The sequence below is a fragment of the Homalodisca vitripennis genome, unplaced genomic scaffold, assembly GCF_021130785.1.
Source record: "Homalodisca vitripennis isolate AUS2020 unplaced genomic scaffold, UT_GWSS_2.1 ScUCBcl_7156;HRSCAF=14710, whole genome shotgun sequence".
In the NCBI taxonomy this organism is placed as follows: Eukaryota; Metazoa; Arthropoda; class Insecta; order Hemiptera; family Cicadellidae; genus Homalodisca; species Homalodisca vitripennis.
Genome location: NW_025783263.1, coordinates 1 through 18592, shown reverse-complemented (window position 1 = coordinate 18592; position 18592 = coordinate 1). Strand labels below are relative to the sequence as shown.

General features: G+C 33.4%; 1 protein-coding gene across 1 annotated transcript; it reads left to right on the top strand.

The window, feature by feature from the left end:
• Window positions 1–9605: 9605 nt before the first annotated feature.
• LOC124374059 (ATP-dependent DNA helicase chl1-like) lies at window positions 9606–17962 on the top strand (the record flags this gene model as incomplete). The annotated part of the gene is made up of 4 exons (XM_046832355.1): window positions 9606–9863; window positions 11419–11566; window positions 14545–14801; window positions 17740–17962. Coding segments are annotated over exons 2-4 (546 nt in total), but the record flags the coding sequence as incomplete, so codon positions are not given.
• Between the last annotated feature and the right edge of the window lie 630 nt (window positions 17963–18592).

Sequence of the window (18592 nt, the reverse complement as noted above, 5' to 3'; positions counted from 1 at the left end):
AAAGGTTTACAATGGGTTTGATCCGGTGCGCCACATATTTACCTGACTGCCCTCTTCTGTAATGTGAAAACCTTTTTACATCATCCGGCATTACCCCATAAGGAGATACCTTAGCTAAGATGGCTTTGAATGTAAGCATAGTATATGCTCAGAAGGATGCCAGGAGTAACACTGCTCTTTAGATATCTCAACAAAAAGAGCCTCTTTGCTAGTGTGGTGGCTACATTGTCAATATGATTTCCCCATTTTAAGTCAGTTTATAAAAATATGTCCAGGAACTTCAAAGCACAGATTTCTTTCTTTTTTGGTGGCAAGCTAAGTGCTAAGTCATGCACCTTCCCATCATTCAGACTTAACTTATTAGCACAGCACCAGTATACAACTATTTTTGCCTTATCTTTTAGGGTGTTATGGGCCTCCGTAGTACTACTCTTCCTGATATTTAAACCTAATTCATCTGCGAATAAAAAACTATTTACATTAGAATTAGCTAAGTTGTTAGGTAAATCATTAATATATAAAATTAACAGCGTAGGCCCCAAGATAGATCCCTGCGGTACACAGAACGACTGTGAGAGTCTTAGAAAAAACTACACCAGTACATACAACCTGCTGTCTACCCTCTAGGTAGGATTTAAAAACATTAACAGCTAAGTTGTCAGATAAATAAAAAGCCAGCCTATTTACCAAAACACAGTGGTCTACAGTGTAAAAGGCCTTGGACATATCAAAAGATCTAAAAACTACTTTTTCATGACGTTCCAAGCCTTTGTAACAACAACTAATCAAAGACGAGACTGCATTAACTGTGCTGCGTTTTGGCCGAAAACCAAATTGACTTTTAGACAAGAGTCCATTTAATTCAAGTTAATCAGTTAATTGTATACTAATCAAGCGTTCAAAGACCTTTGACAGTATAGGAATAATTGAAATAGGCCTATAATTAGTTTTGGACCTCTCTTATGAATAGGTACAACCTTACTGATTTTTAAAATATCAGGAAATACCCCTTGAGCAACACACATATTTAAAGGACATGTTAAAACCTTACAAATGTACACAGAACAAAGTTTTAAAATCTTAGAATTTAAACCATAAGAGTCAAGATGTGAACTACTGCTTATATTGTTAATAGCTTTATACACTTCTTCTACTGAGAAGTTTCTAATGGTAAAACTAGGCTTGGACAAAACATAATTTATATAACTTTTTAAGTCAAATCTGTGTACGTAAAATTTATGGTTATTAGTACTCACAGCAACATTATTGCTGATCTCCTGCACAGATTTAACAAAATAATTATTAAAAGTGTCAGGAGATAATATGCTTGGCAGAGAAAGAGGCCTACTACTTGACCCTTTATTTTCATTTATAACTGACCAAGCAGCTTTGGTTTTGTTATTGGAATTGTTTACAACTTCATTGTTGAATGCCAGCTTGGCTCTTTGAACCCCTAACCTGTACTGTTTTTCAGATGACGTCTTGTACAATTATGTAATCATTCCATTTGGATCACTTGAGTTGTTAAGAAGATAATAAAGCTTATTAAGATCATATTACTTTGAGACCGGCCCAGAGCGCGTTCCATTAGTATTATAATTCGTTGCTTTCAGGTGTGGCTTTTGAATGGACTTGTTTTTTTTTAATCTGGATGAGTATGTTTTATTTCCTGCATGAACCTATAAAACTTAGATTAGGATATAGCCCATTGTATATTTTATACCTAATGCCCAAATAAATTATTTGATTTGAAACATTCTATAAAAACAACCGAATAACAAGGAAGGCCGATCATGAAAGTCGACACATTTATTAAATATCGTTTGGCATTTTTTATTTACAAATAATTGTGTATTTTTATTAACTACTGACACAGATTAAGTTTGAGAAAGGATTTAATAATCCTACATTCGCCTGTCAAAATAAAGAACTTATACATTCGTTGACATATTAGTTAATCGGGATTGTTGGCCGTGTTAGTTCTGAGCTCAAAACACATAATTCCAAATTTAAAACAGCTGTGTTTTAATTTACCGCTTTGGCGGGAATATGTAAGCCATCATAGAATACAATGTTTTGCGTTTATTTTAATAACCTATTACTTTATTGTTTATAAGCTTGTGTTACAAGTTGTAAATGTTACAGGGTGTTTTATGGCTGAGTGATTGATCGTGTGGAGTAAGTATTTTTCACTGTAACTTAGATCACATAATATTTTAAAGAGAATAACTTATAAGAATTGTATCAAATGAAATAACTTTTTTAAACACTGATTCCAGCAAACAGGACAGCTCTACTATCTTTCTAATTAGAAAAATCTAGACATTTGTTATTCTTGTCGCTAACTAAGTCTTTCAAGAGACAACTTTTCAGTATTTGTCCAATTAATTCACACTTTAATAATATGCTTATTGAATTAATACATAATACAATAACCTCAATCCTGCTTGTCAGATTTCTTCATGGCTCAACACCTTCAATGTAATACAAACCATGTACAGACTTTGGACATGGGTAGTAGTAATGTACATCCACCGAAGTTAATATGTGATACATCTGTGGGTGCAGTACACATTGTTAACACCTTCACTGTAACACAAGATATGTGCCGAATTTAGGACAGTCGTAATAACAAATACACGTGTCCTCCACAGTCAATGAATGTATTAATGTCCTGCAGACACAGCCGGTTGTGGTGGCTAGTAGGCCTAGCTTTTGTGGCCACCAGTATTTTTGGTATTTTAACCTTATTATTCTTCCATTGTCCTTGTTTGATAGAGTACTGTCCAGAGTACAGTGACGGCCACAAACAGCTAGGCCTATTGGCTGTCACAAATATCTGCATCTTTAGGGGCATTTACTTAGTTATCATGGTCATCAAGGGCCTGAGAAGGCTTTCATAAAAATCATGTTATTGCCTGTCAAGATAGATGTCCATCTGTGTGATAACTCATTATGAAAAAGTATTGGATTTCATTTTCTGCATTCTACCCACATATTTCCCTGAAACTATAAGTTCTCTTTTATTTTATTGTTGTTGCGCACCTTAATTTTTGTATTGAGTTTTATTGCTTGATGCTAATTATTTCAGATATAGTAGTATAAGCAGACCCGGTTTTTATATTGATATCAACAAATGATTGTATAATTAACACCCTTACATAATAAATCGTTTGAACAATTACTTAAATCATCTGTACGAACTGTTTTCAGATTATAGACACAATTTGTTTTAGGAGGGACCATCTAAATAAAAAAATAATTAACTTTTATGCAAAGTAAATTAAATCGCTGAAGATTATTAAGTGTACTATTTTCGAGTTGTTTGTTTTGTTGATATGGAGTAATAGTTCTATTATGAATGTAAGAAGTAATGATGATTAGCTTGTACTAAGCAATATAAAAACCAGTCCCTCTTATTGTACTGTGCCAATTATTTCTACTGTAATTAGGCTGCTGATTGTTAATGCACTTTATACAAAACACATTCTATGTTTGTTATTGTTATTGACTTGTTACGTATGTCTAAATATATCCGTGTTGTCACAATTTCGATAGTCTGTTGTTTATTATTTATTAATTTGGTAATAATTTTGTCCAACCAATAATTTTTGTTACTGTTTTCATAGGTTCTTGTTTGTTTTATTAATTTATCATTAACTAATAAATTCCCTATAGTTTACTTAATAATACCTAATGTTATGTTCAATATGTCAAATAAAAAATAAAACGTCCTTTGAGACTTTGATTTGAAACTTAGGTTCCTCTTGCTCCAAGGATGATTTTGGGGCAAAAAAGTCAAAGACCTCTTTGTCTGTCTGTTTGTGTGGTAACTCTTGATGAAAAATTGTAGACTTGAAAACTTGGTACATAAGTTCCTCTTGGTCCAAGGAACAATTCTATTGATTTTGGAGTCAAAAGGTAAAATACATTTTGTCTACCCATACGGGCAATACTCTTCTGTTTACATTCTCTCTGATTTTATACATTTAATAATAATTGCTAAATGGATTCTTAGAATTTTTGCTGTTTCTCTTTATGGAAATAATAAGAAAAATGTTTTTAAAATATAAATAAACAATGAATTTGTTTTGAGAGAGAGAGAGAGAGAGAGAGAGAGAGAGAGAGAGCTTTATTTCAAAATCACAAAGACCTGAAATGGCGTTACAAATTAATACAATTAATTACAAACAATTTTCTTGCTTCACAAATCAATTTCGGTTTTTGAATCCATGATTAGTGATGAAAGTGTTGCCAGTTCAAAAACTCATTCACACTGTAGAAAGGGTTTTTCAAGAAGCCACCTGGTGAGATGAAGCTTTAGCGTTCTGGGGTTCTCACTCTTGATGACTTGAGGCAGGATGTTGTAGAATTTTGCCCCTGCATATGATGGTTTTTTTTTTCAAAAAGTGTCCGATGATGAGCAGGAAGGCTAAAGTTTTGGGCATTTCTGGTATTATACCCATGCAGGTCTTGATGTCGAGTCTGCTGATTTGAAGTCGCCAGGACGATGACTTCGTAGATGTAGAAACCCACAACTGTCATCAACTTCAGCTCCTTGAAATGTCCTCTGCAGCTGTCTCTCCATCCCAGCCCAGATAACAGCCTCACTGCTTTCTTCTGAAGAACGAGCACACGTTCTAAGTTGTGTTGGGAAGACGCACCCCACGCCATTATACCATACCTCATATTGCTCTCAAAAAGGGCATGGTAGGCAGTTAAAACTGCTTCAGGCGTGCTAACTGCTTGCGTTCTTCTGAGGGCGAATAGGGCACTGCTGAGTTTCTTGCAGAGAGAATCTATGTGGTCCTGCCAGTTCAGCGAGTCATCAATGATTACTCCAAGATGTTTTGTCGCTCTTACCGCCTGGAAGTCAGGCAAAGCTGAGACTTCTTGTTTCTTGCTTCCAAAGATGATTTGGGTAGTCTTTGATTCATTGAAGACTAAGTCATTGCTCTGGCAGTATTCAATGGCAAGGTTTACAGCTATAAAAGAATTTACTTCAAGGGTTTCTAAAGATTTGTGCGCTGTTAACAAAACCGAATCGTCAGCATACATAACTGTGTGGCTTAAAGGCTCAACGTACTGAGGCAGGTCATTCGTATATAAAATGAAAAGAATCGGGCCAAGGACCGACCCTTGTGGAACACCTCTTTTCACTGGTAGGAGGCTAGACCTAGTCTTAGTCTCAAGACCATTCACCATCTGTCTGATCTCCACAAGCTGCTCACGATCACTGAGGTAACTCTTAAACCACTTCATTGGATCATCCCGAAATCCAAGAAATCTCAGTTTATCAAGTATTAGGTCATGGCCGAGACAATCAAAGGCCTTACTCAAGTCCATAAACATACCAATGACATTTTTGCCTTCATCCATGCTATCCACTATGTGTTCTACCATGTCAACAAGAGCTGTCTGAGTTGATTTCTTGTGAAGGAAGCCATGTTGACTCGTTGTCAAGATATTGTTGTTGTTAAGGTGCTCAAAGATTCTTATCAGGACAATTTTTTCTATAATCTTTGAAAATGTTGAAATGAGCGATATCGGCCTATAATTTTCAACACTGTGTTTGCTTCCGTTCTTATGCAGTGGAATGACTTTGGCGAATTTCATTTTCTTGGGAAACTCTCCACTTTGTAGGGACAGATTGGTAACATGTACTAGTGGGAGAAGCAACTTACTTTTACAGACCTTTACAATGCTTGATGATATCTCATCTAAACCAGCAGATGGTTTTACTTTCAGGCCATTTAGGACATCGCTTAGTTCTTTTGGAGAAGTCGGCTTGAGTACTACAAGTGGAGATTGGATGTAAAGAGGTGTGTTTTGAGTTGCGGGTGATGGACCTCCAGAGGATCTCAAAGGACCTTTATTTAGTGTTTTTTCTGCTATGGTGGCAAAATGCTCATTAAAATAGTTAGATATTAAAGTCGGGTCTTCTACCATATTTCCAGAAATTTTGAGATGATCCAGATTTCCTGCTGATTTTGTCTTTTTCAGGTGTCTCTCATTGTTGATAGTGTTCCAAATGGCTTTGGATTTGTTTTGTGGAGTTATTAATATGCTGAGCACTGAAGTTGCGTCTGATAGATTTCAGTTTGTTATCGTAGGTTCTTTTGTGCTGGGCAGCAGTTTTGTTTGTCTTCTTCTTTTCCACTCATGATAAATTTTTCTTCAGCCTCAAGAAACTGTTGTTTGAGTGCTCTTGCTTCTGCATCACAGAGTGGTATAGTCTTAAAGTTGTTATTAATTCTTGATTTTTTTAGGGGACAAACCTTATCTAGAGCTGCTGTAATAATCGAAAGAAAATTATTGTAAGCTTCGTTGGCATCTTCTGTTTTGAATACAGTGTCCCAATTTTCTTCCGCCAGGCAGTGTTTTAGGTTGTCGAGGCTACGATTATTGAGATGTCGTCTGACTGACGATGATGAAGTTTTCTTTCTAACTGGAAGGTTTAGTTTGCATAATTGGCCAGTATGGTCAGAAATGCCAGTGTTGAGAATCTCCACATCCATGTTCTGAATATTTCCACTGTCAACACATACGGCGTCAATTGAAGAGCGTGTATTCTGCGTGACTCTTGTTGGTGGTAGGGGTAACCTTTCCATTTTGTATGAAAGTAAAAGCTCATTCAGCAGACTGCCTTCAGGAGTTTGCTTCAACAAGTCGATGTTAATATCACCAATCATCACCTTTATGCAGTTTTGAGATGGGAGTGTATCTAGCACATTCGTGATGACTTGAAGGGCTTGCGTGATAGCTTGGTTGCTGTTGGTGGGGGGTCTATATATTCCCAGTATGAATACACTGAATTTTTTAGTAAGTTGGACTGTAACTGCAGACATTTCACATACCAAAGGGATGCTGTGATGTTCAATGTTTATTCCATGTATTTCGCTATCCAATGTTTTGTGCTTAAAGATGGCTACTCCACCCTTTATATTGTCCTCCCTGCAAAAAGAAGAAACCAACTCATAGTTGATTAAACGAGTGTTACACATTTTGTCAAAGTTTTGGCCGTGCTCTGTAATTACAACTACATGGGGATTCAGAGAATAGAGAAGGTGATTGAAGCGGTCTATTTTGTTACTTATTCGGTCAGCATTTTGGTGGAAGATGACCAAGGATTTTGTGGTTTGGGAGTCTGATCTGATCCCAACCTCACAGTTGTTATGATGATCCATTGTCACTTGTCTACCCATTTCCGGAGTAGAAGACTTTGGTTGTGGAATATCCTGGAAGGATATGTCACTTTCCTCCGCCCCTTCTTCTTGTAACTCATTTCTAAAAAAGAAGTTTGTCTGAACACCTGACTGCCTCCTCCTGTTGTTCTCGGCTGCAATTCAATTGTCCTTTGGCTAGTTTCCCCTGTCGATGGTGGTTGAGGCAGTTTTTCTGTTGGGGTTTGGCTGATTCCCCCTGTCACTTTTGAATGCAGCTCAATTGTCATTTGCCTGGTTTCCCCTGTCAACGGTGGTTGAGAGAGTTTTTCTGTTGGGGTTTGACTGATTCCCCTTGTCACTTTTGAGTGCAGCTCAATTGTCGTTTGGCTGGTTTCCCCTGTCAATGGTGGTTGAGACAGTTCTTCTGTCGGGGTTTGGGTGATTCCCACTGAAAGTTCTGATTGGAGCTTAGTTGTCAAGTGGCCGTTTTTTTTCTGTCCTCAGTTTACTCTTAGCCATTTGAAGGGAGACACTGAAAAAATTGTTCTTTTTCTGGTGGCTAAAATTATTGTTTGGTTGAGGAATAAGTTTGTATGATTTTATGTTAGCTGTCTTTTTTACTGGGGTATTTTGTTTGGCTTTACATTCACCAGCCTGGAATTGCTGCAGAATTGAATTAAGAGTACGTTCCATATCATTTTGTTTATTTTTAATGTTTCCTAGTTCAATCAGAAGTGATGGGGATGTTAAAAGGGAGTCTGGTTGCTCCAGGGAGTTAGTACATGGGGTTAATGTGTTTAAGGACTGGTGTGTTTATTGAATGTTTGGGTTTCCTTTTTTACAAAAAGTTTTGAGAGTTTGTCAACTGATTTGATACATTCTTTAAATCACTTAACTGTTTAGTCAATACCCGATTTGTTTTTTCCAGACTATTTATTTTATCTAAATGTTGATTCAGCAGTTGGTTTTGGTTTTGTTCGTACTCTTCATAAAACTGCTGCAGTTTCAAACTTGGCATGTTTACTTTTATCCAGTTGGTTAGAAGCATCTACTAACTGTTCATAGAGTCTCTCTATTTGGTTTAAAATTTTTTTCTTCATTTGTTGACATTGCCTCGATTTTAGATTCCAAACTAGTTTAAATTGGCACTTAAGACAATTTTATCCTGATTTAACTTATAAATCTCTTCTTTGAGCTTCTGATTTTTCCTGCAGTAAAGCATTTCCAGCTTCTGCTGCTAGTGTTAGTGAAGTTTCTAAATCAGCTTCTTCTAGCTTGTCATGATTTTGAATTCTGGTTTTTTACTTCATCCAGATTAGTTTCAGGCTCCGAAAATTGGTGGTATGGAGATTGAAATGTTGCCAGCTGCCTATTTGGTGAGAGCTGGTGGGGATTATGTCTACTTTGATTATTTAGTTCTACTTCCTTTAAACCCTCATTCCCAGCTGGTTTACATTTAGGACATTTCCAATCATCTATTTCAACTTTTGTAATTTTTTTGAATTGTTTGTCTGACCAATTCAGACATTTGGAGTGAAACCATAATTTACAGGTACCTGTGCAGGAAATTCCTTGGTATTTTACACCTATACCACATACTCCGCATGGAAATTTAGACATCTTTGATTTTATTTTTAGACAATAACAATTTAAAATTCAAATTGTTCTTGTCCAAGAGTCAGAATGTCAAATAATGTATAGAAAGAAATACACTTCAATAATTGGCAGTTGGCAAGTGCTGTACATGCAGTGATAGCTGGGTGTCGCAGTGTGCTGACAGTGCTGACACGGCTAGGTCAGTGCCCCAGTTACATGTGGCCAAGCAGCTGTGCGGTGGACTAGTTAGCTGTTAGCTTGTGAGTTGTCTATGACGTCACTCTGTTTCGTCAGATATTGTCGTGAGTTGGAAGAGTTGTGGCGTCACTTGCTGACGTACAGTTTGTGTCTTTTAATATTCCATATATGTATGTGAATAATAGAAATTGAAATTATCTAGTTTCTCAATGTTAAATGAAGAAACTATGGTTTAATATGATCAAAACTACAGTGTTATTATGTCATAAAATAATCTTCTTGAAAATGCGTCAGTTACTTGTGTTTTTATATTTTCTTGAAAATTCAGTTTTCTTTGATATTTATATAAGTGTGTTTTTTATTTAAAGGAGAGATAAACTAATAAACTGTTTTTTATCCAATTATTCACATATAGCAAATATATTTTTCTCTATAACATTGTGAATGTAAACAATTTCTGTGTTTTTTATCTGAACTACACACAAATAATATTGCTGGTAAAAAGTAGTCTCAGTTTGCACCCAATCCTGGGAAGTAGGCATACAGTAACAGTCGCCAGTGACCTTGACCATTGAGCCATTCAGGATGGCAAGATAACAGCTGCAGTCTGTTCAAAGTTAAAAGCTGTTTGACATCTGTCTGGTAATAATCTAGTGAGGCTGTTCCTGTTTCCAAGTTACTACATGAATCAGACTAGTGTTTCACTTCCTGTTCAGCCACTAATTAATTAATCAACAAATATTAATTAAAAACAATTTTTATTTTTACTTATATCTCACTTGTAATTTTGGATATGATAAAAAATATAGTGTATTATACTTCTCATCTCATAGAGTGCTTCATTGTTTTAAAAAACTCCAATTAAAACTATGCTTAAAAATGTGCTTTGACCATGCCAAAACTGTAAGTATTTTTATCTCTAATACTTTCTTTACTGATAAAAGATAATTGAAAACCTGATACTTGTGCCAAGTTATGGTGTCTATTAAACTGTAGTTACCCACTTAAAAGCTATCCCAATTACATATTTAGCACCTAATCATAAATCAAAACTGACACTGAAATCACCAATACTGATCATAAAATGTGATTCTTCTTCCAAATCTCCTTTTATACTGTTGTCAATAGACTCGGCAAATATTATTTGATCTTATTTCAATATTACATAAATTTCATCTTATTAAAATACAATGGTTTCTAAAATAATACAATGTTAAATATAATGTGCAAAATTCATTATAACAAAAAGCTGATTGTTTAGGACTCAGATTGTTTTTTTCCACCCACTTCTTTATTTGTGTTTGAAGCACTGTAATATTTTTATAAGGCACATTAAAATATATGTGTGCAATAAACTTATTGCAAGATAAAGTCTGTCAGGAATTTCAAATGAAACAATTTGTCTCTAAGCCAAGAGATTTAGCCTTTTGAATAACATCAATATACTGGTATAAATCATTAACTCCATGACATTTTACAAAATATTCTTCAATTACTTTTGCACATTTACGTAACTGTACATGTGGATAATAATTGTTATGGTCTGTGCTTCTTATAACTAAAAAGAAATTCTCCAAAAACGTCCTGATTGAATTTTACTTGTTACAATGTATTTTACATTATATGCTTGATTCTAAAATTTATAAACGCCATTTAGGTATTGTCTATTGTATCATGGTATAGTTTTAAGCTGTTCATTAACTTTTATTTTTTCTAGTTGATGGTCTCTGTTAATTTCTCATAATTTAGCAAAAATAAAATCTCAATCTAAGAGTTTCTTATTCTAATTTTAAAAAATTTTATGTGGATCTAGTTTCTCAACTAATCCTGCCTCATTAGTGTGCTTTAATTTCTTCAAGAATAAGAGATTTTTCTTTAATTTGTTTTTGTGCGTGTTTGTAATTTTAGGGATTTTTATTATGGTGGGTGTAACTAGGAATAGCACTGTGTAAAAATCTTAAAATCTTAGCTGTAAATAGGAGGATGCTTTCTAGTTTTTAACTTTGAAACAACATGCATTAACCCATTGTTTTTCTAGATTTCCTTTGGGAAATCTGTAATATTTTAAGTCTGTAAATTTGTTTATTGTAGTATTGTTGGTACAACCGTACATCGCACAATTACCCATGATAAAAACTCGCAAGTAATAACAATTACATAACTAAAAAGCCACAAACAAAAATGACTATACTGTAGTTTAACACGTATGGTTTAATACAAACAGCGGATGGCATTCCTCCGTTGTCCTCACATGGTAAGTAGGGGGTAGATGTGCATAGGCCTTGTGTATTTCCACCATGACAAGCCTTACTTAACTTATTCAGATTATTTCTACTCTTATGCAATATATAAAATACATTTATTTGAATGTACCAAAACCATCTAAGGAACAGAAATATGTTAATTAAAGTTTATAATGAGTAACATGTTATATTAATAACATTTATTTTGATTTTAGAGAATGGTAGAAGAACATCTCTTGAAACCTCCACAAGAGTTCGCCTTTCCATTTTCAACCGTACTCAATTCAACATGAGTTCATGTCAGCACTATATTCAACTCTTGAGGAAGGAAAACTGGGCATTTTTGAAAGCCCCACTGGAACCGTAAGTTTTAATTAAAACCTGTTGTTAAATAGGTCAATTCAAAATAAAACAATGCTATAGCGTAAATTTTTTATGATGTAGGCTCTTTGGACAAATGTTAGCAGTATTTCTAAGAATTTGCCTTCATTCACAGCAGATAAGGGTCTATCATTTCTTTGTAGGCCTTTCATACTGCTAGTCTCCTCAAAATGTTATACTGTATGAATACAGTAGATTTTGATATGGGGGTTTTGTCAGAAAATCCATCATTAATTCTTTGACTGATATACAACAACATATCATTTTGAATGTATTTGCTGAACAGTGATACAAACCAATGTATGTTTCGGCCGAAAATTGATATGCAGTGATATATCATTGTTATATAAAAATGTATTATTAATAGTATAATTTGTTTGCCAAATAAACCTTACTACATGTCCATTAATAGAGAAATATATGTACATCAAAATAAAAATAGTAGAATAATAATATTCTCATAGAACGATGACTTTTTCGGGTTTCCAACAAATTGCCTCTCATTCTGTATGTAAATTATATTATTTTTTAAATAAGTTGAGCATTTTTATGTTATATGTGCCTCAAATTTTCTGGATTTTTTGACAATATTATGCACTTTTTAGAATACGTTACTGCCAGCAAAAAGTTTAATACACTCTACTAGTTTATTAACAACAAAATAGAGAATTTTTCTCAGTAAATATTAATATATATGTAAATAAATTTTTATTCCTTTTTGTAAATTTTTCAAATAGAAAATTTTAAAATTTAAAAAATTTCAAGTCTCATGTTATTATTTGTTAAAGCTACAAATTTTGTAATATAAGTCTGTAAAAACCCTACTATGATCTTATCAATTTAGGGATCAGCCATGTATCAAGTTTGGAGATTTTAAAAAGTTTGATCAATCAAAGGGCACAAATGAGCAACTTCTTCAAAGGATCGTGCCTGATCACCATATCCCCTCATTGTAAGTAGAGTTATTCTTTTCATTTAACTGAGAGACGTTTCAGTCAGAAAATGCACAGCTTTGATATTCAACAAAATCAATTCAAAAACTCATGAAAAATTTGGCTATAATTTTAGATAATCATAATTTCCTTTATGAAGCTCAATAGATAAATGAAGCGCATGTCTAAAACATTGACCACTCTGAGCGATAAGGCATGCCACCAAGGTCTGTTTAAGTGATATGGCATGTTTATCTGTTTGAAGGAAAAAACAGATAAATGAAAATTATTTACCAGCAGTAGTTAAAGATGTAAATAGAGTAGGAATGTCATGAAAAACATCCACTAATTTGTGGAGAGTTACTAAATTTAAAAAATGCATACTTTAATTGTTTTGTTGAACAGCAGTAATTAATTTAAAACTAAATTTTTTCAAGCGGTAGGAACAATTTCATTCAATCCTTTCAACTGTGCACTGGGTTTTATTATTAAAACAAGAGGATAATAACAATTTCCGCAGTTAATTTTGTTTAGTTTGTTTTTCTACGTTCCACCATTTCCAATTGGAGCAGTCTTTTGAGATGTGGTTTGCAACATTTAACTCTACTATATGAGATCTTTAAACTAAGGTATGACTTGACCCATGCTTACATTTAAGATTTCTATGACACTGTTACGGTTGTCCGTAAAATGTAGGCCTGTGGCAGTTATTCCATAAAAGTATATAAGCTAGTTGTGTAACTCTGTGTAAAATGTATATATTTTTATCTGCTATAGTTAAAAAATATTAAGGAGTTTCCAGGCTCAAACACATTATACATGAATATATATATATATATATATATAAATATATATATATATATATATTTACTATATGTACTAGCTGTTACCCGTGGCTTCGCACATTCATAGTTTCATAAATCAGAGTCCGTAACCTACTTTGTCAAAGCAAAAATATGATGGTCCTCTATGATATTTTTCAAACGTAAGTAAGCATGCGATCATGTTCATATTATTTCAGTATTCATGCTTAGACGATCAGAGGTTGAGGAACTAACTCTTATATCAAGTTTGGCTTGTATATGAGCATTTCTGGTTCAAATGAATTATATTTCCAATACCACAACTGAGTTTGCCTCATTGCCCTCATCAAGGAAATATATACATACATCTATAAAAAATACGTAATATTTTGGTCAAAAAGTGTCTAGTTCCGAGAGTTTAAATTTACTCCCAACCTAACGTATTTACAGTGCTGCAATTCAGTTTGTCTTATTTCCTCGGTCAACAAAATGCTATATATATATATATATATATATATATATATATATATATGGGTGTGTGAGTGTGTGTAGATCTAAGAAACCTACTCCTGTCAAAAAACGTTGACTTCCGGTCTCAGATATTTCCAGTGCCATATTAGAATTCCCACACTATATTTAAACATGTTAAACTGAGAAGCCTACTTAGGCCAAAAACCAAAAAGCTGTTTTAATTGACGGTCTAATATATTTATGGTGTGAAATTTGAGATTACTTTTTTGACCCAACCAAGAAAATAAATACATATCTCGATTTCAGAAAACTACTTCTTTCAAAAAAGGCTCAACTTACGTCTCTTGCAATCTTCTTTGTTCTAAGATATTTCCAGTGCCGTAGTTGAGTTTGCCTTGTCACGATGAAAAAAATATACATGTATCTTAGGACTGATAAGTTTAGTGTCAGTTAAATTTTTATTATGAAATATAAAATATTACAATTAAAATTCTGGTTAAATTAAACAAACATATTATTGTGTTGTAATAAAACAATGTTTACACAGAATATTTGATTACATTTGACATGCTCATTCAATTAATATTACACAACTTTAAAGACTAAGATGAGATCTTTCGCTTCTTTAAAAACCAGTAGGGCGTAACTTGGGGGTATTTTTGAAATAAGTATAGGCCTAAATTCATCCCAGGAACCATAAGAATGTCTATGTAAATCACATTTATAACATTATTAGGATATATGTTTGTTTCAGGGAAAATCATTAAGTATAATCTGTGGGTCTTTGCGCTGGCTGTATGATCATCTTGCCAGAGAAAGAAATGTACTGGAGTCACAAATACAGGCTTTGAAGAAGAAGGAAACACAAATTGAAGATGAAGGAGACTGGATAAGTGGCCAATCACAGAAGCTGGAGGCCGAAAGAGAACGAAGAAAACTGGAGGAGCTTCTCAAACTAATGACTGATAATGAGAATGAAATGAAAAAGATGAAAGAAAGAGTGAAAAACAAGTTAGACTAATTTTATTTTTTACTGGACCCAATGTTAAATTGTCTCTTTAATTTTTATCAGAAAATATGTGAAGTCTATTACTAAAATTTTTTTGAAGAGTTAAAAATATTAACTAAATTTACGAATAATGAAGAATTTTTAGGATTATTTGTTAAAGTTTTTTGTATCATTATGTCAAAATGTTGATACATGAGAGTTATTATAAATTCTTTCTTTAACAGTTAAATGTGGAATCCTTTATTGTGGTTACATTAAAATTGTTCTGGAGATATTATTTTAAGAGATGGCACTTACAAGCCTGTAGAGTAATTTGTTTATTTTTAAACGTCCTTAGTGCAAGTCAACAAACTTTACTTATGACACTTCATGAAGTGACATTCACTCAGTAATTAAGGACATGAAGATTGGTTTAAAACTTGTTCTACAACAAATTCCTCTTAATAGTTCACATTGAAACTTGAATGAGCCTTACAGCTCTCAAATTGTAATTATGTATTTGTAAATATAGAAATTGTTCATATTAGGGCTATTTTCAGTAAATTGTTGTTGTTGAAACTGAAAATGACTGACCAAAAAAAAAAAGAAAAGAAATTGGACACTCTCTCATTATTGGTTGAAACAGTCAGCTATCAACATGATTTATTTTGATAATCTATAATGCTGTCTTCTCTGAAGTTAAAATTAATTTCTTTCCTGATTGTTTCTTAAGTTTTCCATATTATCCTTGGTTATAAAATATAGTAATTTTGGCAAATATTTCATTTTGTAAAATTTCATTGCATGTTAGGTTATGTAACTGTGCTCTCCGATGGCCAGTATTTGCTCTCCAGATATTTGGTGTACATAATTGTGTTTCATGAACTTATACAGATACAAGTATTAAATGAGTTTTTTTTACATAAACCAAGTAGACTGAGCTTTACGGGACATGACATTTTTGTATACTGTAGGTATACAAAGTAACTTGGTATGACATTCGTTAGTGTTCAGTTCCTCAATCTTTTAGCTTAACACAGTATTGATATTATTGTCATTTTAATTTTTTCTGTTGTTCCAAGGATGTAAGAAACATAGACTAATCTTCGTATTTTCTTTATTGATATTTAGATGTAGCTGTTGTTTATATTAAATTTTATTATTTATTTTTCGAGGGCCTTTTTAATTTATTGAAGTTTAACATATTTATTCAAACTATCAAAATAATAAATTAAATTAATACCTAATTTAAAAGTATATATTTTTTATTGCATACTAGGAATCTTGTATTTCCTGTTCCTCCATTTTGTTTTTAATTATAGGACATACTCTCATTTATTCTCTCTCCCTATTACTCTCAATTTTTCTTCCCTCAATTTTCCCTCTACTTCCCCCCTCACCCTTTCACCAGCTACAACTGAACCGGCTTTAAAGATAAACTCTTTGGAGATACATTTAATTATAACTAATACCGTAGAGCCCAAGATTACAACCTTGTACAAATCAAGTGCCATGGCTGAAATTATTTTGTTTGAAATTACCAAGAAATCTTTTAATAAAAATTTCTTTTATATTTTAAGGAGGGAAACACTAAAGAGTTGAGAGAATCTCAATAAAAAGTCACACACTTCAGAAAAATGATGATGATGTCTTGCTTGATGATGAAGACCTCTTGTTGGAAGATATTGAAGATGGTATTAAAAATGAATGTGACAGTGATAATGAAAATCGATAATAACAAAGATGAAGAAAAATTATCAGGGAATCCAAGTAAGTAAAATATACTATGCAATGTTTATTTTAAGATTATATATTTTTTGTGGTCGACAGTAAGAAATTTAACATTTGCTCTTGAATGTTTTCAACTATTACTAATTGATATGTTTTTTATCATCTCCTTCTATGATTCAGATCATAATCTGCAGCCGAACACATTCAACAACTGTCCCAGTTTGGTAAGGGAGGTGGCACGCAGCCCCTTACAGTGATGTGAGACTGATACCTCTTGCCTCTCGTCAGAGCTACTGTATCACAACTCTACTGTGCGCAAAACTCAATAATCTCAGTCTTTATTAATGAAAAGTAAGGCTGTTCATCTGTTATTCATTATGATAGATAAAAATCTCTTTTAGTAAGTATGAATATTACTAGGGCTGTAGGGATAAGTATGGAGAATACTTTTTTCATTTAGTTTGAGCCTTAAAAAAAACTGATTCCCTGTTAAGCCTTATACCACTGTGTGAGAATTTTATCAAAACAGAATAAGGGGGTAAGTTGTGAGGGGGGGACGAAAGTTTGTTGTTTTCAGGTTGTTCGCACTGATAAAAAATGCTACATTTACAGACAGGATTTGATCCTGCACTATCTCGAGACTCAGATCTAAAGTCCAATATCTTAAATTGGCTCGACCATCGCAACTCCAAGTTTGTAAGTTACAAGAATTTTCCCAAAAATATATTAAAAACTAAGGGTTTTATGTTAGTGGATAACTCAAGTTTTTTTAATTTGCCATGCTGTAAATATGTTTAGTTTTGCATGGATATTGAGCTGTTTTTAAAATAAATACCATCGTAATGCCATATATCAGACAACAAACATCTTTCTTAGTTTTTTTTTTACTAGAACGTTTTCTATCATATCAATCTTTTTAACGAGTTTCACTACAATTTAATCTTTGACTTGTTTTTTTTCCTTTTTAGGGTTATTTAATTTTGAAGTAAAATTTCATATTTCACAATGTGTGCATGCGTGGTGTGTGTGTGTGTGCGCGCACGCAAGTGCGTGTGTAAATAAGTAGATTTTAAATTTAAAAACTTGTATACATAGCTCATTCAAAGGAATTATATGTACATGGTACTGAAAATAATTCATAATGTTGCTCATCTTTTATTATAGAAAATTAAAAACCTATCCCTTACTGACAACACAATATTTGGAATAGGTTGTTTAGATCTGCCAAAGAGGCTCAAAGGGGAGGAAAACCAAGGTTGATGATGCTGGAGCCACAGTTAAGAAGACTAAAGGATCTTGTAGTTGTCCTCACATGAAAGTATCACAGAATATTACTCAACTGAGTGAGGAAGCCTTGACTACTGTCCAAGATGTTGAAGCTTTGGTAGACAAGGGGAGCAAGATCTCAGCTTGTCCGTACTATGCTACCAGAGCGGCTGTCACTAATGCACAAGTAAGATTATACTGTACGTTGTTAGCATCCTATAGGATTACCTTCACTATTTTCATGGTTTGTAAGTGTGATTGGTTGGTATACAAGGGATGAAAAATTTCATCTTGTTTGTTACTGTAATTGATCGTAACAAACTTTCCACGTGTTTTTAATGTTAGAAGTTTTATTATTATTGTCTATAACCCATTTTCTTGAATATTTTTTAAACATATTTATTCTGATCTGATGATACATTGAATGTTATGTCTAATGTTATGTGCTTTTTTTTAAATACAGGGTGCCGGCAAAACAAACAGTGCAGTTTTTGAAGTGGTATTAAAGAAAATCGGTTACAAATTATGAAAATGTGGTTTATTTTGCTTGAATAAGTATACATTACCCCATTTTTTCTGTTAAGATTTGAAGATCACATCAAAAGATGGCGTCCCTCCAGAAGCAATGCACTGATGTAGACGATTTCTGAAGTTTTTCCACTGCATTTTGGCACATAATTGATTGGAATGGCGGTGATTTTCCTCTCTAATACGGATCTTGAGTTCTTCCAAGTTGTGAGGACGATGCCGAAAAACCTTGTCCTTGAGATAACCCCACAGGAAAAAATCGCAAATGCTCAAATAGGTGATTGCAGGC